This window comes from Choristoneura fumiferana, chromosome 3, assembly GCF_025370935.1.
Source record: "Choristoneura fumiferana chromosome 3, NRCan_CFum_1, whole genome shotgun sequence".
In the NCBI taxonomy this organism is placed as follows: domain Eukaryota; kingdom Metazoa; phylum Arthropoda; class Insecta; order Lepidoptera; family Tortricidae; genus Choristoneura; species Choristoneura fumiferana.
Window position 1 is genome coordinate 7,991,236 of NC_133474.1, and position 24,779 is coordinate 8,016,014.

General features: G+C 38.4%; 2 protein-coding genes across 4 annotated transcripts; one reads left to right on the top strand and one right to left on the bottom strand.

Annotated features, from left to right (window-relative positions):
• Positions 1-1,517: 1,517 nt before the first annotated feature.
• LOC141426467 (probable ATP-dependent RNA helicase DDX17) lies at positions 1,518-8,468 on the bottom strand. 2 transcript variants are annotated; one of them, XM_074085387.1, is made up of 7 exons: positions 8,209-8,468; positions 6,967-8,124; positions 6,548-6,609; positions 5,252-5,311; positions 4,848-5,081; positions 3,351-4,756; positions 1,518-2,610 (listed from the first exon to the last, which is right to left on the bottom strand). In XM_074085387.1, the coding sequence occupies exons 1-6, from the start codon at positions 8,220-8,222 to the stop codon at positions 3,360-3,362; spliced, it is 2,925 nt and encodes a 974-aa protein (XP_073941488.1). In that variant the 5' UTR covers positions 8,223-8,468; the 3' UTR covers positions 1,518-2,610; positions 3,351-3,359. The 2 variants fall into 2 exon arrangements, with proteins under 2 accessions (XP_073941488.1, XP_073941489.1); XM_074085388.1 differs by having other exon boundaries at positions 4,538-4,756; positions 8,209-8,464.
• A 593-nt stretch (positions 8,469-9,061) lies between these two features.
• On the top strand, positions 9,062-24,567 carry LOC141426468 (uncharacterized). Of its 2 annotated transcripts, XM_074085390.1 has the most exons (8): positions 9,062-10,484; positions 10,608-11,483; positions 11,568-11,636; positions 15,584-15,657; positions 15,737-16,158; positions 18,646-18,883; positions 19,541-19,660; positions 20,217-24,567. In XM_074085390.1, the coding sequence occupies exons 1-8, from the start codon at positions 9,446-9,448 to the stop codon at positions 20,361-20,363; spliced, it is 2,985 nt and encodes a 994-aa protein (XP_073941491.1). In that variant the 5' UTR covers positions 9,062-9,445; the 3' UTR covers positions 20,364-24,567. The 2 variants fall into 2 exon arrangements, with proteins under 2 accessions (XP_073941491.1, XP_073941490.1); XM_074085389.1 differs by having other exon boundaries at positions 9,063-11,483.
• The last annotated feature ends 212 nt before the right edge of the window (positions 24,568-24,779 follow it).

Consider the following 24,779-nt stretch of genomic DNA (forward strand, 5'->3'; position numbering starts at 1 on the left):
ATATTCTCATCTCTTACCGCGACTCGAGTGTCCCAAGCTATAAGCTGTCCAAGGCCAGGCAATCTATATAGGCTTGGACTACTTGTACTATTATCTATTCTGTGCTTAGACTTAGAGTTTCTTAGAACGACAGGGATTTCTTTGAGATCACAAAGTAGCATCAAAGTGGGTATGAAATAAGTAAGACAAAGAAAACATTTTTGCTTATTAGTTGCGGCAGTAGGGTAACATAAGCTGTCTCACAACTAAGCCATTTACATGCTACATTAATGTAGCATGTAAATGGCGAACTACAATAATTATTTAACCTTGCTTCGCCGCTAAATCTGTGCGACACATGATAAAAAAAAATCCCGACCCTGCTAATCCTTGGGTACCAATTACTACCAATCCATACTAATATTATCATTTACTTATATTCTACCGTGCGTTAGTACATATATATCGATGAATATTATAAATACGAAAGTGTGTGTTTGTATTTTTATCCATCTTTCACGTCGAACGGAACAAAATGGAACGACGGGTCACGGGTCGACGTGATTTTTGGCATAGAGATAGTTTATGGGCCAGAGTGACATAGGCTACTTTTTATCCCGGAAAAATGCACAGTTCCCGAGGGAACACGGAACAGCGTGCTATAACCGAATTCCACGCGTGCGAAGCCGTGGGCAAAAGCTAGTATTATTTATATAAAAATGACGAAGATAGTAGGTAAGGTGCGGCCACATGCAGCCGCTCAACGCTAGTTTCCAGCGTCAAATCTGGTCACGTGTCATATAGCGACAAAGCTGAAAATGTTAAGCTGGAAAAAAAACTTCAATTTCGAAAAAAAAATTTTTTTTTTCATTCACTCCTATTTCTTATATTCGTATCCAGTGCTCCTAATGGTGGTTATTTTTTAAGTTCAAAATTCAAAATAGGGTCTCGTGGCCAGCAGGGCTACTACAAAACTCGAAACTCGAAGTTCGTGTCGTGCGCTCCCTCTGACACTTATACTATTTAATACGAGAGCGAGAGGGACGGTACGATACGAACTTCGAGTTTCGTAGTAGCCCTGCAGATTTATCGCTTCAAACGAGCGTCGAGCAGCAGCTGCATGTGGCCACACCTTTAGTACTCAACCGATTGTGATGAATTGATGATACAAATATCGTCGTACCACAGTATGGATATAATTTCAGAGCTTGAGAAGGACATAAGGTAATTTTTATCACGGAAAATTATATTATTATATTTCATTGACATAGACTTCTGCAAAGTAACATCTGAATCAATCGATCAAGCCAGAGCCGTTTTTTTATTGGGCATGCCAACAGTACATGAACAAATCTTTTAAAATAACACTCCTTCGGGCAGACAGGTAACAATTTATGGCCGCCATTGGAATAACTACTAAGAGTTCACTAATAATAACATGTGATTTGTACACTGGTAAAAAATGTACTGTGGTGCACTCCGGTGGTGCAGAAGTACTTTCATTTACTTAAATCGTAAATAACAAATAAAACACTAAATTTAAAGTGTATTGTTTATTAACTTCCATAATAATAAACAATAATTGTTTTTATAGAACTGGAATTACACAATGAACCAAAGGTTTAACTTACATTACATACCTATAATATAAAGCTCATAAAACCATTCATTTGTAGATGTACTGTGGATAACTCGCTTCTTTGCGACAAAACTGTGAAATCTGGTAATAGCGGCAAAGGTGCGATATTAATATTCTTCGAATCTTAATATTCTTCTCATTACAGTGTCATAGAGAATATCGTATAATGCTTTGTACTAGCATTTGCAAATGCAGTATGATAATTACTGCAGTTAAAAAAAATACATTTTATTGCTTTGCAAACTACATGTGTAGCTGCACAGAAAAACTAAACTTAATTATAATTAGAAAGCCACAAGTAATATTTAGAATATTAATGTAAACATGTTACAATTAAAGTTTAATTCAGACCTTAATAAAGTTGTTTAGCAGTATATCCACAAAAAACTAGAAAAAAAAAAACTGTTATTCTAGTACCACAAATTTAAATTATCATTGTGAATAAGATCACAAAACATGAACATCATTATATTACAAATTACAGAAATCATTTATGTTGTAGAAATTGTTGGCGTAGAGCTAACCACCCTACTTTGTCGATAATACCTCAATGGTTGTAATCTTCACTCTTATAGTCAAATAGATAGAGGCAAACCTGCCGAAAACTGGTTGTTAATAACTGTAACTAAACCGCCGATAGCAAGATAGTTCACTCTATGAGAAATTAATTATCAGTAACATTATATTCAGTAAAACGGCGACCTAAACTTATTGATATTTTGATAATATTAACATGGAATGGATTTCTACACACACGATAAGACTTTTTTCACATCAATAATACAATACATAAGTAATTTTGTTCTTAGGTCTTTATGTTAATGTTAAACTAATAATTCTAAGATTATAAGTATAACTATACAAAGAAGAAGTTAAGTTAACCACTGATAGAATCAGTCGTTATTATACGTTTTCATCTTCTTGCGTAACTGATGAGACGACAGCAATTTATCTTCTTCTGCGTCGCCGAGAGTCTCCGTTATGTCCGTTTTCTGTAATAGAATATCAATTAATATTATTTATTTATGCTTGTAAACATACAAGCGTAGACATAAAGGTACAGGTGTAAAGATATACTAACCATAATAATATTAGAATGTAGGCTCTTAGAAAATCTTAAGAATAAAGTTATAGTAGATTGTGTCTTAAGGGCGGTAAATAAGAAATTATGAACGAGTGTCTATTAGAAGCCCGAGGTCGAAGACTGAGGGCTTTAATGAGTCGATGTTCGTAATTGTAGTACCGCCCGTGCGACATACAATATTTTTCATCACATTTGAGAGTAAAATTGTATATTGGTAAAAGGAAAACTAATATTTAATAGCATGTGCCCGACCAGCACGAGCAGCACGCCATGCAGTAACAAACTCATTTACCGACCTTGGGCTCATGTCAAGAAAATTAGTACGGGCAATGACTCATTTACCGGCCACGGGTTTCATGACAAGCACATTAAGGTCGAGGGTTTTATTTGGGGGGTTGCAACCAAGGTAGCCTGTTTGTTACGACACTGTTTACGAGCAAGAGTGATGAAAAATTATTTTCTTACAGTATTGCACCAAAAAAATCACCTTTATTGAAGCAATATCTAAAAATTAGCCATTTAATTACACAAGAACTAACGCTTTAGAAATCGCAAAATTCATACATAAAAGGACCATTATGGTTAGTATATCTATAGTATTGTGATTGTTATGGAGGTGAGTTTGCATTTGGTCTGAATGTGACAAACCTCAAAGTTTCATCGTCGTTGGCGATTCCTCTGACGGTCGTTATTGTACCCCATGGAGCCACCTGCCAGCGCATTGCTCGCACCATTCTGATTTTGTAACATACCAAAACCTGGTGGTCTACCAGGGCCCATACTTTGAGGGCCGTATTCTAGACTATTATTATAACCACCTTCATTGTATGTATCACTATTTTGGTTGTTCTGTTGTCTTCTGTTTGATTTCTGTCCATATGACCCAAATGCTGTAAAGTTCGCTTGAGGCCCAATGAACTCGCCACCATTCTGAGGGAGCATGCGCGGCAATAGGCTCCCATGAGGTACTTCGAGACCGCCAGAGGCGTGACCGTAGCCGAGGTCGGGACCCGGGCCCCCGCCGAGGCCGCCGGATCCCGCGTAATCGGCATCAGCCGAACCGAGACCGCCGAAGCCCGAAGATTCAGAGTTATAATCGTCGTTATCTCGTCCTCTTCCGCGACGCCGAGGTCTATCGCGGCCTCCCCGGGCACGCGCCTCGCCAGCGCCGTCGGAGCCCAGACCTCCGCCTGAGCCCAGGCCGCCGGCACCGGGGCGCGCGCCGAGCGGCTCCGAGCCGGGAGCGGTGCGCGCGCCGAGCGACTCCAAGCTGACGGGGCCGCCTTTGCGACCCGCTCGCTTCCTGGAATCTGACTCGAGGTTGCTTTCTCCCGAGCCACGTTGTGCGTAATTAAAGTTGTCGTAAGCGCTGCCAGCCGAGGGGCCATTTGAGGGTGGAGGTGGAGGTGGCGGAGGCGGAGGTGCGCCCCAGTTACCAGGGAGCATGGAGCCGGGAGGGAACTGAGACATCATCATGCCATACTGTTCGGGAGGGAAAAAGGGGGGCATGACAAACCCTTGACCATTCATAGGAGGAAGACACATATTCATAGGATTGATGCCCATTAAAGGTGGCACTTGGTTCGACTGCATCTGCATCTGCTGCATGTACTCGGCGTTACCATTATTCGCATTCATAAATTCACTAGTAGTTTGAGATTCATTTTTGCGAACGGGAGGAGTCGAAGGGCCTTTGCTGTTGGGTTTCTCAGCTTGCTGAGGTGGCAGCTGCGGCCCAATGGGAGTGGGGAGGAGAGGTTTCGGCGTCGGCAGCAGAGCTTGAGGCGCGGGCTGCGGGCCAGCGCCAGCGGCGTCCTTGTGTGGGCTGCACTTGCCTGAGCGAGAGCGGCTTCGGGAGCGGGAGCGGGATCGCGAACGACTTCTGGACGATCTTGAGGATTTGCTACGCGACGAACGCGACGAACTGTGGCGGCGCCTGCGGCGATCCCGGGAGCGAGAGCGCGAACGACGCCGGCGGTCGCGAGATCGCGACCGCGTACGGGAGCGGGAGCGCCGCCCTCCGCGCCTATATCTGCCTCCACGCCCACGGTGACCTAGCAAAAATAGATGAGTTTTCAATTATTTCACACATTACAATTACAACATAATAATCATCCTACATGGAGTGTTAGAATAAATACTTACGTCGACCACCTCCGCCCCCACGTTCTGCTAGCTCCTGTAATTTCGGATTAACGACTTGTTTGGCTTCCTTCAGTACGGAGACAAGATCGCCTGCTTTCGCCGCGTTCGATGGTGTAAAGAATGTGTAAGCAGTTCCCGTCTTATTTGTTCGTCCTGTTCGTCCTATACGATGCACGTAGTCCTCAGAGTTGCTAGGATAGTCGAAGTTTATAACGAACTTTACATCATCAACATCTGAAAAGATAAAGATCATATAAAATTTTAGATAGGTGTTCCTTTTAGCAAACATGAATTACAATTCAAAAGCTGTTTAGTTTGTATATGGAACAAATGATGCTAAGCCCATTATCTACATGGATTTTTAAAATATGTTTCAACAATTAATCAATTTTTCAAATACACACCTAAACCTCGCGCGGCAACATCTGTAGCTACCAGAATGGGAGCTTTACCACTTCGAAAATCTGTAAAAAATTGTTGTAATATTAGTTACAAAAATTACAATACTTCGTGTGCAAGCAATACTGCTGCTAATGCCGACAAGCACCTAGCGATAGCCGAGCTAGCACACGAAGTAAACCTAAATAAAAAGCAATAATGAAAACATATTAATCTCAGAGTCATGACCCTAAGCACCTAATGACAGCTCTGAAATTCTTAATTATTGTGACATGAGCTAGAAATTAGCCAGAAGTTCCTAATTATTTTTTATACATTAGTTTTGGAGCTAATATGACATGAATTATATGAAATATCATATTTTTACCATAACACCATTACATAGAAAAAAGTACATAAAATATAAATCTTAGTGTTACATCAGGAGCCCAAATTAATGTTGTTTGTTCAAATTTATACACATATATCTGATTGAATAGATAAATAATAAACAAAATGTTTCTGGAAAACATCAGGTAACTAAAAATACACAAGATCTGTGAATACATAATGGAATTAAAATGGGTCTGATAAATATTTCACAACTTTTCGAATAAACTTACTAATGGTACTGTCTCCGTAGTATATCGTGGTGGACAATACACAAAAGAATAAAAGAGAACGCGAGGCGAACCGGCGGTAAGGCCGGGCTCCAGGGCGCCAGACGGCTGGCGGCCGAGGGTCGGCGCCGGTCGGGCCTCTCGAGGCCTTAGCGCCACTCGGCGCCGCTCGGGAGCGCTCGAGTGGCGGCGCGGGCCACGAGCCTCGCCGGACGCTCGAGAAGCGGCTCAGAATGCCGCGGCAGCGCGGCGGCGCGGCGGTGCGAGTCAGGTGGACACCCGAGTGCTACTGCATAGGGCTAGCTACTAGCCCCGACAACTAGCGGCGCAGGCGCCGGGTCGCGGGGTCGGCGACACCGCGCGTGCCGCCGCCTCCGCCGCCCAGCCGCACGCCTCAGCCTGCACATGCAGACACGTGTTCAGATACGGAAATGCCCGCTGCTCGCCCGCCTCGCCCCACCCCGCGCCGACCGAGACCAGATGCCACCCCACTCGGCGACATTCTCAATCCGACACCGCTTCTCGACTCCATTTAATCTTTTAATATAGAAATCATATTCTAAAAATTGCTATTAAATTACTTGTTGAATAGATTAAATGTCATACATAAGAACTCTCAACACAGGTTTATTTATATTTGGCAATTAAAATAAAGAAAATTAATATTCATTCAATAATAATGATTATTTATCTGCATCTTACCTTGCAGAACCCAGTCTCGCTCACTTTGAGATTTGTCACCATGGATACAAACAGCAGGCCACCTGCATACACAAATTATTTTTTAATAATTTTCATCTAAACAAAGACAAATTTTAAAGGGTTGATCAACTTTTTCTTGTCACTTGTTGCTATAGTTCTATGGTAGATTTAATCCCCTTCTATAATTGGTGGTTCTCTGTGGCTTCCCCCCATGAGGCTGACATAGTCACATTTGATGTACTGATAAATAAATATATATAATTGGTCATCTAATAAGCATGTTAGTATAATGTGACACATTTCTTCTACAAAACTGTACTACTTTTGTCCCCTTGCTGATGGGACAGAATAACAACAAGAAATAGTTGATCCACCCTAAAATCAACAAGAGGTTGTCAAGTGCACTTATTCTGACTTACCCATCCCGTTTCATTTTTCTGGTTATGTCATCAACCCTTCGCTTGGTCTCTATGAATATTATGGTTTTATTTTCTTTTTCAGCCATTATTTCTTTAAGTAGAGTACTTAATTTAGTCTCTTTTTCATATTCCATACAGACATCAATAATTTGAAGGATATTGTGGTTAGCTGCCAATGACAGAGATCCAACATTGATCTGAAGATAATCTTTTAGGAACTCAGATGCCAAAGTTTGTACTTCCCTAGGCCAGGTTGCAGACCACATAAGTGTTTGTCTGTCAGGTCTGATTTGTTCGATAATTTTTCTTATTTGAGGCTCGAAACCCATGTCTAACATTCGGTCTGCTTCATCAAGGACTAAATAAGTACACCTCTTTAAATTAGTTCTTGCACTCTCAAGAAAATCAAGCAAGCGTCCTGGGGTAGCAATAACAATTTCAACACCAGCATCTAGGTCTCGTGCTTGGGGCCCCTTAGGAGCTCCACCAAATAAACAAGTGTTGTGGATTTTGGATGTGTTTGCAAACTTGTCACACACCTCTTGAATCTGCTGTGCGAGTTCTCGAGTAGGGGCTAACACTAAAGCTATGGGGCCATCACCTCTGCTAGATTTAGGCTGATTATTGATGTGAACTATAGCAGGTAAAATATATGACAGTGTTTTTCCGGAACCTGTTGAGGCAATCCCAACCATGTCACAACCACTTAGAGCAATAGGCCACCCCTGAGCTTGAATGGGCGTTGGTTTAGAGAATCCCATTTTATCTATTTCATCCATAACATAATCTGGGAATCCTGCTTCATCAAATGTTAGCGTTGGTTTTGGGATATTACGACCTTTCAGTGTTATCTCATTTTCACTCCTCCATGCCTCTACTTCCGATTCAGATCGGTTTTCGACGTCGTTATGCGGAACATAAAAGTCCTTCTTGAAGGGTTTCAAACGATTTAAATCCCATTTTGGTTTGCGCAAATTAGCGCCGGGATTGTTCCGGCGGCCGCCACCGCCGCCTCCGCCGTAGCCACCGCCTCCACCGTACCCGCCGCCTCCGCCGTAACCACCGCCGCCTCCCGAGCCCAGTCCGTAACGCGGACTCCTACTACGACTTCTGCTCCTACTTCTAGATCTAGAGCGACGCCTGTCACGACTACGATCCCTAAAAAAAAAGCTCAGATCAATAAAGTGAAACTTGGGTCTTGTCATGACGCATCAAAGAATCATAATTGACCATGCTCCTTACCTTCCTCGGCCCATGTTACTTTTATATTTCGCCTTAACTGATAAAACTGTTTGTTTATGTGCACGCACTTGATAATGATTAAATTAAGATTGGTCCTAAAGTAAGTTTCACTTTCGCACTTTATATTTAGACAAATATCACACCATACCACGAAAAGAAAGCCAACGCTTCAGTGCAATGTGGTTCAGTGATCGAACAAAGCAAGATGGCGGCGCGGCACCGCTAGCGCTCGCTACTAACGCTACTACTAACTACGCTGCAATTTTTTTTTTTTTTTATGGCCTGGTTTCGAGACCTTTAAGTCAACGCTCTTATTCTATTAGCACGCAATGCAGTGTTGCCGATTAATTTTTTCAGGTACCGCTTGGCTGACCGGTGGGGGTACTACAAAATTCGAAAATCGAAGTTCGCGTCTTTCCGTTCCTCTCACTCTCGTATTAAACAAGATAAGTGTCAACGACGGTAAGATACGAAGTTCGAATTTTGCATTCCGTAATACGGGCCGCTGCCTGAACGATACCATAGATAAACCTAGATACTTATGGATTTACTTTTCTGGTAAAGGGATTCATCCCTCAAAGAAAAATACGAAGGTCAAACAAACTAATGTCAAACATATTTTTGTGTATATATTCGTAACCCTAAGTTTTTTGAATCATAATAGGACAAAATTGTTCTAAAACCCTAGCCCTGCAGCAGAAAACATTCCGCTATTAATAACAAAATATAATATACTTTGCAACTATTTGTAGTGAATTTAAAGGAGAATTTCTTGAAATAAAATTAAATACGCTTACTTTTCTCGTTACTACGTTAAATAATGCGTTTTAGTAACATTTATCATTTTATCAGAGCATCGGAGTAGTTAACTTGGAATGCCATTTTACTAGCACAATCGCATTGTAATTGTGAACGCAACTTATTGGTCGGAATCCATTTTCCTTGGAGTTGTTGTGACATTTTGCTCTTCCTTCTGTTCTGCGCCTGGGAAAAAGAAATACATTACATTCAGTCGAATAAGGCCTTATTCCTCCAATTACATTTATCTCAAATGTGTGATGATCAATTCAAAAAATATCTATTTAATAAGGAAGTAAGAACTGTGCTGCAGTGCGACTGAATGCACGATGGGTTGAAATAGTGACTGGCCTGTTGTCGGCATAAATACATTATTTTAATTCACGATTGCTCACACTTTATCTTATAAATAAAGAAAGGCTACACAAACACCACCACTATGGAACTAGACGTGTCGCCTACAAATGTCGTCGACAACGACATGGAGTATTCCGACAATTCGTCAGAGAGTAAATACCTGTCGTGTAGTATCAACGAACAATATTCCGTCGTACGCATTCCAGATGACAGTGAGGTAACTGAAACGAAATCTAGCAAGCACTCCTCAAGAAAGCAATCTAAAAGGAGAAAAAAAAGCTCAAGCCATTCAAGGCCCTTACCAAGGATAATAGTAAAGCCCTTACCTCCTCCGCCGCCCCCTGAGACCCGAGAGTGGATGGCAGCTTCGTCTTACACAGAGACCAACACAAATTCATCCAAACTGTCAACAATGCGTGAGGTACTGGCTAGTATACCAGGATTTTGTCTCAAACCTCGTAAACGCAGCGGAAAGAAACTTTCCACTGCTGCTCAACTGCAGCAAACACGAGAAGGCTGTATAGATTTAGAAACCCCTGACTCAATTCTAGTTAACACTAACATAAGAGCTCTACTGAACAAACACACATTCTCCTTACTTCCACCATTGTACCAGTACAAGCTTGGGCAATTGCTTCCTAGTGTGGACCGCCCCAGTCCTTCAGGGCGTTTGAGTTCTTCTAGTCTTAACAATGAATTCTTTGCCCGAGCCTGCTTAGAATGGCAGGAGAGCCTATCAGGAGGGGAATTCACTCCAGAGAATCAACAGAGAATGAAATCTGAAGCTGAGAAAGAGAAAAGCAGAATAGATCCGTGGAAGTTAAAACATTTTGAACCTTTCTGGGGAGAAAAATCCAGACGAGAAAAAACTGCTCTTAACCTGAACTCTGAAAGGCCATCATTAAAAACAACTATTAAGCTAAGACCTACAGCTTCAATCACCAGCACTAGTACTGTTCCAAAGATAAAAAAGAGTAAATCATCAAGCAATAGCAAAAGAATGCGTTCTGTTGGGGCAGTCACCAGGTCTTCAGCTAAAGCTGATGAAATTACAGAGGATTCAACGATTGTGAACACTAAATCATCAGCACCTGTTCCAGACTTGCTGCCTCTAAAACATGGTAAGAACCACAACAGGGGATATGTGGAATGTCAGGTTGACTTAAATTTTTCTGATTCTTCATCAACACAGCGGTTAGATGACTCAATTCCTACAACACCTGTTGACCCTCTTCTCTTGCCAGATGCAGAACCAGAGAGAAGTGAAATTAAACAAGAAATAGATATAAATGTGGTTACAATTGAAGAATCAATTGCCTCTAAAGAAAGTGAAACAAGTAAAACAGAATCAGAACGATTTTTCTCTGAGAGTACTAAAAGACTAAGTGAAGACAATGAGAATTGTAGCATAGCTAAGAGAATTAGGTTTGAAGAGAATGAAGTGTTAGGTTACTTAGGTTTTTTAGCACAGACTGGTGAAGGATCTGGAAGCAACAATTGTTCTGATATAGAAACAAATGATCCTAATGATCAGATTTGTCCAAGTGATGAACACACTTACCCAGAACAAGACCAAGGAGACACCAACAGTGAAGACAGTAAGGCTACAGCCTCGGTGTATGAGTATGATGAAAGAAGTGTATCTTCATTGTCAAGTTTGAAAATTGATAACAGTGTAAGTAATATTGCTGCTGTAGAAGAAGCTATAGTCAATAATGATACTCTACCATGTGAGAATTCAACAACAGAAATGGAACCAAGTCCAAATAATAATAAAGAGGATGATAAAAACTCTTCTGATACTGTCTCACGACATGAGTTTGATCCAGAACAGTTTCCAGATGCAAAAAATGTTTCCAACTTTAATATTGCTTCCCCTCAAAATACTTTGACAATAGATGTAAAGAAAGAAACACCATATCTTAATACTAATCAAGATATTGAAAACCAGAATGTTCAGGCAGCTGATCCTTCCAATATCAAGGAAAATGAAGAAAGTTGTGTGAAATTTGATAAGATTAGGCCCTCTGAAAATATTGTTCAAAATTACTATGATGAACATTTCAAGGATGCAGAGTCTTTTATTTTGGAAACAGGAGGACTTTCAATACTGACATCTCGTAAGTATTTTAACAGTAAATTTATGATTAATAATTATTCATAATAACACAAGTTTTTTTCTAGCAAATGTATTTTTTTTACAGAAAGTGAAGATGTAAAATATGCATCACATCCAAACTTAATGGAACTATCATCATACATGAGTGAAACAAGTAAGTAAATGCAGCATAGTTGAGGGACTAACAAATAGGTATAGCTAATTTCATATTGGGGAATAGGCTTCACATTTTGAGATTTAATTTAATTCCCTGTTTGCTTTTGATGTTTGTTACTTTATTTTATATTACTTAATTGTTTTCTCATTGTAATGTAATATATTGAAAAAAAAAAACTGATGGTTCATAATAAATAACAGGGTATTTGACAGTTCCTAAATTTGCCATATCATTTAGATAAACAGCCAATGTCTAGTGAAGAAAGCAAATAAATCAGTTAAAAATGTAATCAATATTATTTATTTATTATTTTAATATAAATATGTCTGTTCAATATAGCGCCATCTATAGTTGATTTGCTGACCTGGATGGCTTGCTAATTATTGATGCGCATTGACAACCATTCAACCATGCACCTCATTAGTTCCAAAATAAAACACAAAATGTGGTGGCGCTAGTATTGTGCATCAATATGATAAATAAGGATCTTTAGGTTTGTTTCTCTCTGTTCCATTGCAATCGGCCTTAAAATAAAAATCGGTCAAGTGCGAGTGCGAGCATCTCCATACAATGTTTTAAAAACAAATAGTTCAGGTATAACTTTTTGTAAAAAAATCTAATACAAGCTTTTTTGTTGGCGGTACTTTTATGCCCTGGTTACCAAAGTAGGTAGTCGTCAAGACGAATCAAATGAGACCTAAATCGATGCCGTCGTGTCGTTTTATTACAGAGTTCCTATGGCCAACATCTAACTTCATCATCAGATCAGCTCTATGTCATAGTAATATTGCATTGTCATCGGATTTATACATGCATGCAAAATTTCAGCTTAATCGGTTGAAGATATCCTTCAAATTTAAGTTGAAATATTTAATATTTTATTTAAAATTATTTAATTCCACATGAACGAACATAATTAGTTACATTACATTACAAGTTAATAAAAACATCACCAAAATGTAAGCACTAGGTGCAAGTATTTTGAATAAAGAACAATTTTAAATTCTCATCCTCTTTGGCTGTCGCCCTGTCGGAGGCTGAATAGTGCTTTAGACTTGCCATGCGCCAAAAAAAAAATTGGCTGAACGCAGTAATTCGGCCGAACGGCGCGTACTTATTATAAATTAGTGAATAAATCTTAACCTGGTTTAAAAATTTGACCTTGTAAATAAATAGTGTTACTTAGTATGAATTATAACAGACATTATTTAGTGTAAAAAACATTAAAAACAGCGGCTGTGAGTGCTTTATTGAAGTTGGCTTTTGTGAAGTGTTGTGTAGTGTGTGTCGGAGGTTTGTGGATCATAAATTGTTATTTAGTCTTAATGCTGCACAAAAAAATAAACCACGTCTTAGAGACAATTATTATAATTATCGAAGGTTTTATAAAATAGCACTAATAAAATCGCAAATTAATAAGTAGTTAAACATTAAACAACATAGGGTCACGGGCGTTGCCCCTAGCAACTGATGGCCGTCATCTTAGCAGCCTAGCAATCAAAAACCGCTGAATGAAACACGTTTCTTGTATGACGACTCCCTTTAATTTGTAACTTTATTTTATTTTTAGTATTTGTTGTTGTTGCGGCCACAGTATGCTGAGTGGGGTCCACTTTATACTATTCGATGTTTTTTTTTTGTTCTCTCCATCTAATGTATTTTTATGTGTATCGAATATGTGTAAATAAATGTTTCTCTCTCTCTCTCTCTCTCACTGTAATACATAATATGTGAAAATTTCAAGTGCCTAGCTATTACGGCTCAAGAGATAGAGCCTTGTGACAGACGGACAGACAGACAGACAGCGGAGTCTCAGTAATAGGGTTCCGTTGGCACCCTTTTGGTACGAAACCCTAAAAAACCGGCTAAGAGCGTGTCGGACACGCTCGAAATAGGGTTCCGTAGCCATTGCACTTTAAAATTAAATATTTTGCAAACAAATCAATGAATCGAAAAATCGTTATAGCAACCCACTAATGGTTTTAAAAGACCTATCCAACGATACCCCACAATACAAGGTTAGATGAGAAAAAAAAATCACCCCCACCTTACGTCTGTGGGAGTTACTCAAAAAAAAATATTTTTTTAATTTGTTTATTGTACCATTTTGTTGGCATAGTTTCTAGCATTGATAGTCCCTGAGCAAAGCCGCGGACGGACAGGCTCCGTTACATACTAGTATTTCTTTCTCTGTCTAATCTTGAATTTCTCATTTTATTTGCCTGTATTTAAAGGCAGCTTAAAAATTGTGATTGCAATCTAAAACCTTAATTCATACGCAATAAATTTCATTTCATTTAAAAAAAACTCCCGAAAATAAAACGCCGACAAAAAAACGCCGCCAAAAAGGCAGCCAAAAAGTAAAAAATAATTATGCACTACCTAGCTGTTGCCCGCGACTTCATCTGCGAAGAATTCGTTTATCACTATCCCGCGGGTACTATGCTGGTTTCCCGCAAAATTAGCCTAAGTTAATTTAGTATAAGTACCAAGTAATATTTTTTTTATCTAAGCGTCGTCGGAGTCGAGGTCCGCTAAGGTTAATACTTTAAAAAATACAACATGTACTTTAGTTTCCTGTTAACCTTAGCGGTCCCCGGTAAAAAAAATCATTACTTGCTTAATTGTAACTAATATTGTTGCTAATATTATCTGATGTTTATCAAATTCTGGGTTTGGGACAAATAGGTAGTTTTATTTTTAGTATAATTACAAGTAAGTAAGTAAGTGTTACTAGGTTAGCTGGAAGAGATCCCTTTTCAGGGATAAGCTCGCCTTTGTTCTCCTCTCTGTGTATTTGTATTTTTATATATCAGTTTTATAATATGGCTGTTTTGAAACACAGAAACCTTTTTGCTTTGACATTTATATATTTATTTGCCAATTTTTTTTTCAACTTGTCAGATCAACGAATTCACCCCATATAATTATCAGATTTTAATTTAGGACGACTAGGACATTAAGCTGAACCGTCTGTTTAAAAATTTGACGCGCTCGAGTATTTCAAGGTCACTTTTTTTACATTTTCAAAAATCGGCCATGACTTGGTCGCCTCCAAATCGACAGTCATTTGAATAGGACATTTTTTTTGGGTTCCCCATTCCCCCAAAATTCCCTCAATATCTGACACGCTCGAAAACTTCTTTTTTTTTTCTAATAATCTTTACGGCCACCCCCACCAACTAACCCGTCTTTCGGTTATCAGATAGACGTAGGGCGTCTACTCTATGAATGTCTGATGCACTCGAGTATTTTCATGTGAATATTTTTTTTACCTTTTTGAAAACTTACACATGCTCATCGTCACAAAGGGCATACTTAACATGAACTTTTTTTAATTTTTGCACCTAATCTTCACAATCCAATAGGTCCCCATTACGCTTTAGTAACTAACTACAAATTTAGCATACCGGCCTCCCCTACTATCATTTTTACGCAGTTTTTGAAAACCCAGAACATTCTTTACATAGTTGTTTCGTTATTACTAGTTATTTAAACAGAATAATATATAATCGGAAATAATCGTGCTATTATTTAACATGACGAATATAATTACTCAACATAACTTTTAAATTTTGATAAATAAATCATGATCTCTAAATTTTGAGCGGTTAGAGTTTGAGAAAATTACCGCCCTAGTTAATTTTCATTCAAAATATTTAATCTGAGTGTAGGTTTCGTAGCACAGATTTACACCACGTTTGATACGACCATAAATTTGGCCCAGTGGTTGTTAAAATTGTTGTGAATCCATCCATCGCGTGGTATTTTACTAAGCAACGAAGTATTCGGTCGCCAGAGCGGGTAGAAGCATCTAGAGGGCGCTTGTGCCGAAAGAGTTAATATTATGTTTTCCTTAAAATGTATGGATTATCTGTTAGTAGCTGTCAAAACTTAATTGGTGAAACAATCAGCAATATTACAACCATTTTCCTTGTTTTCAGATGTTACTGCAGTTGTCACCATGCCTATGCCCCAGAATTCATCAATACCCATAATGGAAGTTACTAACACATCAGTAAGTTAGATTGATTATGTTTAGTGCTGTTTTTTGTGTAGCTTTTTATTTGTTTATTATTCCACCTATTTGTTTTTAGATGGTGTCTTACCCAGATGATAACATGCAGGATCCAGCAAAACCAAAAACATCAGCAGTATCATGGAAAACTGAGAACAACTTAACAAATGATGTTATAACATTACACAACTTCTCAAACACAAATATAGAAAGCACAAAGTATCTTAATGAAGATTCTAAAACCAGCATGGAAGACACAAATATGAACGATGACAACTGCATGTATAAAGAAGATAGAGATGCTAATTTTAATATGGAGTCATCTAACTCTTCTGAAAGTTGCCAGTCTATGAAGGATGCTTCTGTAAAGCAAGAGCTTGATCCTGCGACTAGTCTTGTGTCTAGTACTACAATAACTAACACATCTATTAACTCTACAACCGTAACTCAAATCATTAGGCCTTCAGGGAAAAAATCCAAGTCCGGAAAAGACTCCAACAGGTAAACAGACCTATAATTATTTATAAATATTTTCAGTAGTTTCACATAGTAGTAGTAGTAGTTTTACGTTTGTAACTTATATGACAAAGTTCCCATACAAACTTCCACCATATTTTTTTTCTATATTTTTTTTGAGGCTTATTATGCCAGCCTCATTGAAAGACTCAAAGGCCACATTCATCAAACACTTCTATTACGATGTCCAGATTATCTGGCTGCAAAGGAGTGTTTGATAAATAAATAATAAATAATATCACGGAACAATTTGCTTTTCGGCTTGTGTTATGGGTACTAAGCAACGGATAAATATGTATGTATGTAAACTCTTTATTGCACATAAAAATAAAAAAATAAAATAAAAAGGGATCTAATTATATAGATATTGATACATACTTAAATACATATTAAACACCCAAGACCCGAGAACAAACATTCATATTTTTCATACAAATATCTGCCCGGACACGGGATATTGATGAACCTGTAAATACCGGACAACTCAAAATTATATTCACTGCACGGTTGTACAGGTCCAAGTCACTCAAATACCTCTCACAGCTATCCTTAGTCAATACAAACTCCACCAAAAAATGTAGCCCTCCTGTAGTCCTCAATCTTATTACAATCCGTGCACATTGATTAGTTTGGATGTCATTATTATACATGCCATGAAAAGGTTTCAAACCCCCACCTACTTCCCGTGCCTACTTCCTTCGGATTATTTTTTAGCTACTTAAAACTGAGTATACTAAATGCGAAATATTTTTTTTTACCATATATGATGAACACCAGCATAATCTTTATTCACAAAATGACATATTTATTGGAATACACTTGTGCAGTGTGGTTCCTAAAGTTTCTCGAACCATGACTCATGTCAGCCAGTGGCGGATTTATGTTTTTTAGGAGTGTAGGCCACTTTATATCCGCCGCCCTATGTAACTTTCAAAAATAATTTTCTCGTTGAAATCTGCCGCCCCTAGGCCGCTGCCGCCCCCTAGGCCGCGGCCTATATGGCCTATTGACAAATCCAGGACTGATGTCAGCATAGCACAATAGCATCCCTAGACCCATGTTCTAGTAGCTTACTTAACACTTCTTCATTACATTGCCCTGTTCAATGTCAATCTATTCTCAAAGTTAATAGGTATGTACTCCTCTATAATCCGTCTGAATAGTCTAAAAAAGTTTTGACATTCATCATTAAAACAAGCAGACTGTGCTTTTCGTGGACTGTACTTGAATTGGTATATAGATAGTGAACCCCAAGGATCAACATAGGATACCTTTTATTCCGGTAGAGGGCGCCACCGCGCGATAACCTAGATCCACGCAGAAGAAGTCGCGGGCATAAGCTATAAATATTTTTCACCTATGATGAGTTCTGTGACGTTTCGAGTTTGAAAGTTTTAGAGATGTATCATTTATCGAGTGAACTATCGATTTTTCTACGAGTTATTAGTGTCTATTTTTAGAGAAGTTGCATTATATTTTAAAAAATAATATTTTTCCAGTTCTCCGTCCATCAGGCCACCGTTTTCTCGTTCTCGCTCAAAATAATCCCTCAAACGAATTACAAACTCCCGACTAGGAGTTCAAAACAGTCTTTTTAGATCGTTTCAGCATTTTGCCAAAAAATAACAACAAACTTAGCGAGAAACACAACAAAACAAAACAACAACAATAATAACTGAAATGATTAATAACAAAATACAATGCAATGGAAACTCAACTCGTATAGAAGGTAGACGCACTCGTACTGACAGTGATACTGACAAGCACTGGCCACAAGAGGCGCAAGATGGCTGCGGCCGTGTTCCAAATAGCCGCGTTTACAAAATCTTGAAAGTTTTGTTTAAAATTTGAAAATATCTTAGTGTTCATTGTTATTCAATAATGCACCGCGGCAATTGCCGATAATGTTGTGTCACGTCACTGCTCTGTTCCGTTTCACACATTGCGTCATTTTTCTATCGTATCGATGAAGACTATTTAATGGACACTGATATTGCTATATATTTTTAAAATGTACAGTTTTAAATTTTTATGATTATTTTGCTTCAAACAGAAATTATTTTTAAAAAATATTTTGCGAACATAGTATGCGTAATTCGGAAAATTTTCAAGTGTCACAGAACACATCATAGGTGAAAAATACAATAGTTGCATACTAAAGTACAAGCAAATAGTATTAGTGAATTTCCATACAAAATCGCTAATACTATCTACTTGTACAGTCGAGTTCATAAACTTGTGAGCAAAAATTTTATCAAAATATCTGAACACGATTCTACGCTGTTAACAATAGAGTCGTGTTCAGATATTTTTGATAAAATATTTGCTCACAAGTTTATGAACTTGACTGTACCTAGTTTGTTTTGAAATTGGGCCCTCTAGTAATAAACTCAGCCTACCTTTAATATTTGACTTAAACATACAAACAAACATAGCACATAGCTCTTAATATTTTTTAATCTTCAATTTCAGAAGCCGCAGTTCAAACAAAGTGCCACCAGGTGCAGTGAATCTCGAGCGAAGCTATCAGATCTGCCAGGCGGTGATCCAGAACAGCCCGAACCGGGACGCGCTGCGGGGCCAGCTGCGGCCGCCGCCAGCGCTGCTGACGCGGCCGACGCGCGCGCCGCGCCCGCCCCCGCCGCCGCCTCTGCCGCCGCCGCCGATGCTGCTGAGACAACTACCGGTCTCGGTTATGCCACATAATGAGGTATATTCTTATTACAAGTGGTCCTGCCAGGATTGTCTCCGCAGGAGGGAACTCCTCAACGGTTGATAGTACCGACTTGAAATTTGGTACGGATATGTAGTTAAGATGACAATGCACGTACAGTCAACAAAAAGTACAGTCTGCAAAAAGCTTGTATTAAAAATCATTTTTTTAACAAAAATCTTGTTTAACGCGTAGCATAGTGGTTAGCAGTGGTGTGGTCCCATAAAAAATTCCACTGGATTACCTGTACAGATCTAGTGAATGTTTTTACATCGTATTTTGTCGGATATTTTTTTTTTTTATACGACTGGATGGCAAACGAGCAAGTGGGTGGATATGTTCGTGTTTATCTTGCTTGCTCAATTAGCTTCAGAAAGCTAAAAACAAATCACGCTAAAAGATTAAATGATACAAATTAAATTATCTTAGTTTGTTTATTTGAATGTAATTTAATTTTAGTTGGCTATTCTTTTCCTTGTCAAAATTATATTATTGCTATTCATCCTTATTTTTCTGTGGCTGGGCCATTAAGTTAATGTTAATTGGAATTATTTGTCACTGTGTGAATTTTGTTGATGAAGATGAGTAATGTAAAATTAATTATAACCTGTAAAATGATAACATAAAAATTTTGTGTAAACTTTTCCTTTACAGAATCTGCAGTTAAACGAGAATAGAAGTAACAATGTGGGACAATACATTTTGGTGCAACGGCCACCGAGCGTAGCCCCAAGGGCCTCCAGTGCTCCACCAGCTAACCAAAACACGAACGTTGTATGTATTCTCACCTACGAACAAATAATAAAATAAGTCAGGAATTGTAATTGCGTTATAAAAATGGAAACTGTGTCCTGAGTGTGTCCTGCGCTAAGGTGCGCATGCGCGTCATTTAATTTTGACTGACATTTATTTTGAGCGCATCATTGTTCACTCGTGTAATTGTTAACAAAGTGCTTATCAAGTTTATATCTGCATAAAATGTTTATCCATTGTCTAGCAGCCATGGTACAAGCTTTTATTTAGTTTGCCGTTTATTTGTTGGTTTATTTGGGTCAAACCTTGGAAGCTAAATTTGATCCACTTCCTGTGGTCGGATTGACTTGCAATTTGGCATACTTATATAAATTTGATGACAATACAATAATCTGGCAGTGACATCCTGGTAGTCCAGCCAGGATCGTCTCCCGCAGGAGGGAACTCCTCAATAGTTAATTATGTACCGACTTGAAATTTGGTATGTACATATGTAATTTAGATGACAATGCAAGTACAGTCAGCAAAAAAAGCTTGTATTAAAAATGAAATTTTTAACAAAAACTTATTTTTGCAGAGTGTGACACGGTGCCGCAGCGTGGGCGCGGACGACGCGTGCGTGTGCAATCTGCGCGCCATGATCCTGTGCAAGAAGTGCGGCGCGTTCTGCCACGACGACTGCATCGGGTCGGCCGAGCTCTGCCTCACCTGCCTCATCCGCTGACGCCGCCGCGCACCCGCCTCCCGGCTCTTTCAAACCGGCCCCAAACTCTCAGTTTCAATGTGATTGTGAAGTGGGTTATGAAATGTGAAGTTTCTCGGAGTGGTGCTATCTGTTTGATGAATTTATTGTGGGTTTAGCACGTTTAGTATATATGCTGGTATTTGGACTGTGTAGAGCATTGTGTACAGTATAATGTACACTTTATAAAATAGCTTAATGTACGACTTGGTAATGAACATTAATTTAATTTGCGTAGTGTAATCGTTATCAATAGCGGACGTCGGTGCAGCTTGATGATCATACTGAGATATTATTTTTTTCGTTGAAGAATTCTTATTATCGATACAAACCTTTTGGGTAAGAAATATTTTTTACTTGTAAGTAAATCAAGATTTGCAAATTTGCACATTTTTATTTAGAATTTTCATGTCATTTCATTACTCTCTACAATCAAACAAGCCATTTCTGTAAAGGCTTATTGCATTATTTATTTTTGTAGTCATAAGCCATAAGACATTTGGATTTTCATTTGTTCAGCATTTGTATTACACAGAAATTTAACATTTACGTTAATTATTATCGAGAGTAAGTATCATAGTTGTTGATAAGAGTACATACATGGAAATTTAGTAAGTAAGCTAGATATATTTGTTTTTGCCATTATACTTTTAATTTCTGGATATCATCACAAGATAGTAATGTTTGTGTTCGTATAGTGCGGGCGGGCCCGCTCGCTAATGCGCGCTGCCAGTACCGTCTCAGTACCCTTGTAGTTGTATTCGTAGCTAAGGGCATGTACAGATATTTATTGACAAGAAGGCTGATGGTTCAACATCGGGATGGATTGTAATTTTACAATGGAGGGTTGTATACATTTGTATAAGTATTTACTATAGAAAATTACTTGTTATCTTTAAGTTTTTCTTTTTGGCGTGTACACTAATACGATACTAAGTTATGCAATATATTTATAGCTGTCTATCATATTTTTGTAAGGACATTTTACAATTGAATATTGATTTGCCAATTTAAGACTTGATTGAAATTAATATGATCCATGTAATCTCCAACAGATCTCTTGGTTTTACATGGCTTGCTCCGCGGCAGACCTGTAGCTTGTCACAAACGGCGTACTGCGTAGCTCGATAATTATTAGTATTACGAGATACTTACTGATTTAGGACAAAATAACTGATTCAATATAATTATGTTAATTAGATAGCAACCATATAATGGCTATGCCTCGTTTGTTCACATAGCAAAGCCTTAAGTGATGATTTCTAGGCGCTCTATCACATCAAAGGATGTTAAAGTATAATAATAAGCAATCTTAACGTATATTGTATAGGCATTTAAGTATTGCTCACTCTGTTTCGATCAGAATTATATACATACATATATCACACATTAATAATACTGTTGACATTGTTTTACATGTACCTATACATAGTGTCACAAAGTACTATTATTTAGATGTTAACAAATTTCCCTTCAATAACTTATTATTAATATACTGTGAACCAGCATTCCTTAAATGCAAGTTGAGCTAGAACAAAAAATCTGTAAATGAATACGCCTGCGCTATATTTACTGCTAAGGACGCTATTATTGGCCAAGTGGGTGGGTTTTCACTGTAGCCATTAAATAAAACGCATCTTTTGTGTTATCCGAAGGTTGATCTAATATAGAGAAAATTTCATGCTCTGAGACCACACACATGCAAGGTCTGACTCTTGTAAATTAATACATACCTTTCTGTCCGTTCGTAAGTATTATTAAACCAATGAACCATGACACACTATGAAATTTTTAAGTAAATGTTGTTTGCAATGCCCACAAGGAACATTGTTAATCAATGTAATAAATACTGATGGATTACATTCTGTTGACGGAGGAAGCAGGCAAGTTTAGTATTTACATTGACTATTGCAACATTTCATAGAGTTCAGACTTCAGATGTGTATGGATATCTGACATTACAAAATTCAGTAGATACAGTAAATATTTGATATGCCAACAGATCACAGTTTTACCAGGTCTCAAAGCTTACAAGTGTAATAATATAGTTTTGTCTCGTAAATTGAATGAGAAAATGAAACAAAACTAATATGCTTCAAGAAACTAGGCTCTAAATGTCTAGCCCTGGCCTTACTGTGTTTACTATGAGAAAGTTCGCTGGGTGATGCTTCAAATGGTTCGATTGTACATACGTGAATTTAGGAAGCCGTTATCGCACAAGATGATGGTTGTGATGGTTATTGGCTGGCAAGCCGTTTCTCAATCTTGTACGCAGTGTTGGACTAACAGTGACGCGGAAGGAGCGGCCCGCCCTGGGCATCCAGTCCCGCGGGACCTCCAAATGTCCGCAAATTCTCATGATAAAGTCCTGATTTCTCAACATGACCAAAAATGCGTATAGTACATCAACTTCTAATACTGGAGGCCCTCATTCAGCTTTGCCGTCCCGGCCCCCAAACGAGCTTGGTCCTCCACTGCATGCACGACAAACCATGATGAACGTATTACGGCATCACTGATCCTTAAGGTCACTGCTATTGGAGAATTGAGTTACAAACCCTCGTTATGTTTCGCTGCACGTGTGCACATCTAACACATGATACAGATACTTGGATATATTGCAGGAAAGTGCTTCTAATTATAGTTAGGTATTTGCGCGCCGCTTAGCGCAATGTTCTCACTAATATACATAATATCGGCAGCCGTAAACGAATATCTCTGTAACATGAATAAAAATGTCTCATTGTTGTCCTAGCCCGCGATATCCGACTACTTTGCAACGTAGCGTAAGCGTACGTGGGTTCGTAATGTAGTTCACTCTCCTACTGTATAATAAATATGACTGATTCCCAGAAGTTGCATAACCAACTAAATACTTCGATTGCTTTTACATACTTTCAATGTTTTCAATGTTTTACGGTACTTTTCTATCAATTGTGTGTCATTTAGACACTTCAAAAAGCTCATTTCTTAAAATCGATAATTATACTAAAAGAATTTTACTCAGTGTGCTATAAGGTTCAATCTCATTTCGATTTGTGCTACGAGTTTTTTCAAAGTAGTTACGATTTCCATCATGCACAGATAGGTAGTTCAGAGGTACAGTCGAGGAAACTGAACCGCGTGGCGTTCCCTGGTGGATAGAACCGTTTCACAATCAATTTTACGATGATTTCTTTTGGTAGATGTGCGGAATGCCAACATGACAGGGAAAAGCTTCCCTGGCGCGCGGTTTATTTTATTCATTTTTCATTACTTAAGTTCTGAAAAAAGGTTGCATTTAACTTGAAATCCGTGTTGTAAATTCGATTTACCAAGGCTCGGATACCGGTTAAATTTCCAAACCGTTATCATGTACTTGGCGCAAAACCTTTTCATTTTGGTTTCGTTCGCGAACGTATGTATTCACGAACTGGTAAACAAGGAGATTGTAATGCGAAATACCTCCAAACCTCCATGCTGGCATAATGCTGCTGGCCAGTGCTGGCTGAATGTGCCAAAGCCAGAGCGCGAGGCCATTAAAAAAAAAGACGATTTGGCGCGATACATTTTCGTCCGCTCTGTTACAAATTGCGTATACATTTATAACGGTTTTTCTTTATTTCCTCGTATTTGTGATGAAAAGTAGTTCAACTCGAGAGTAAATGATCAATTACACCCCTTGTTTATCAATCTACTATAGATGCAGTGTAGCGACTTTTTTAAATGCCTTCTTTGTATACCACGCGCCATATAAATCTGCCTAAAAGTTCATTACTTAATACTCAGTTTTGACGCATTTTTGAGATACATTTTTTATGCGACGTCTTTACGTTACTCCCGGATTGTGTTCAAAACGCTTAACGGTATAGTGCCTATTAAATTATTGAAATTATACCTTTATAGTTTTTGTGGTACTAGTCGTGGCAATGAACTTTTAGACAAAGTTAGGCGGCGGAAGGTATATATGGAAATTAAATCATGTTGTAAGTTATAAGGCCCCTTGGACAATGATATTTTAACATGTAGGCTAACCACATTTGATTTAGTGAACTTTACTCCATTGTTATATTGATATTTATATACTTCATTTTACGTTTTTTATAGCTACTTATGCTGTGAGGCATTCACATTGTTTTTATATTGGTAAAACATGATTCTTTTAGACATGAGCGTTCTTCTCGAATAAAATTATGTTCTAAATCTATTTCGGTCTTTCCGTACCTACCTAGCATACCTGATGCTTATTTATTTATATAAATTACTATTATTTACTTTTATAACTTCGCTGGAATACTTTTGGTTTAGTTTCAACAGGTTACTAATCTGCGCCCGATTGTAAAATGCGCCAAATCATAAAATTTCTGGGCACATCATGAAAAGCCGCCATTCCCTGATGATCACATCATCGACATTGTA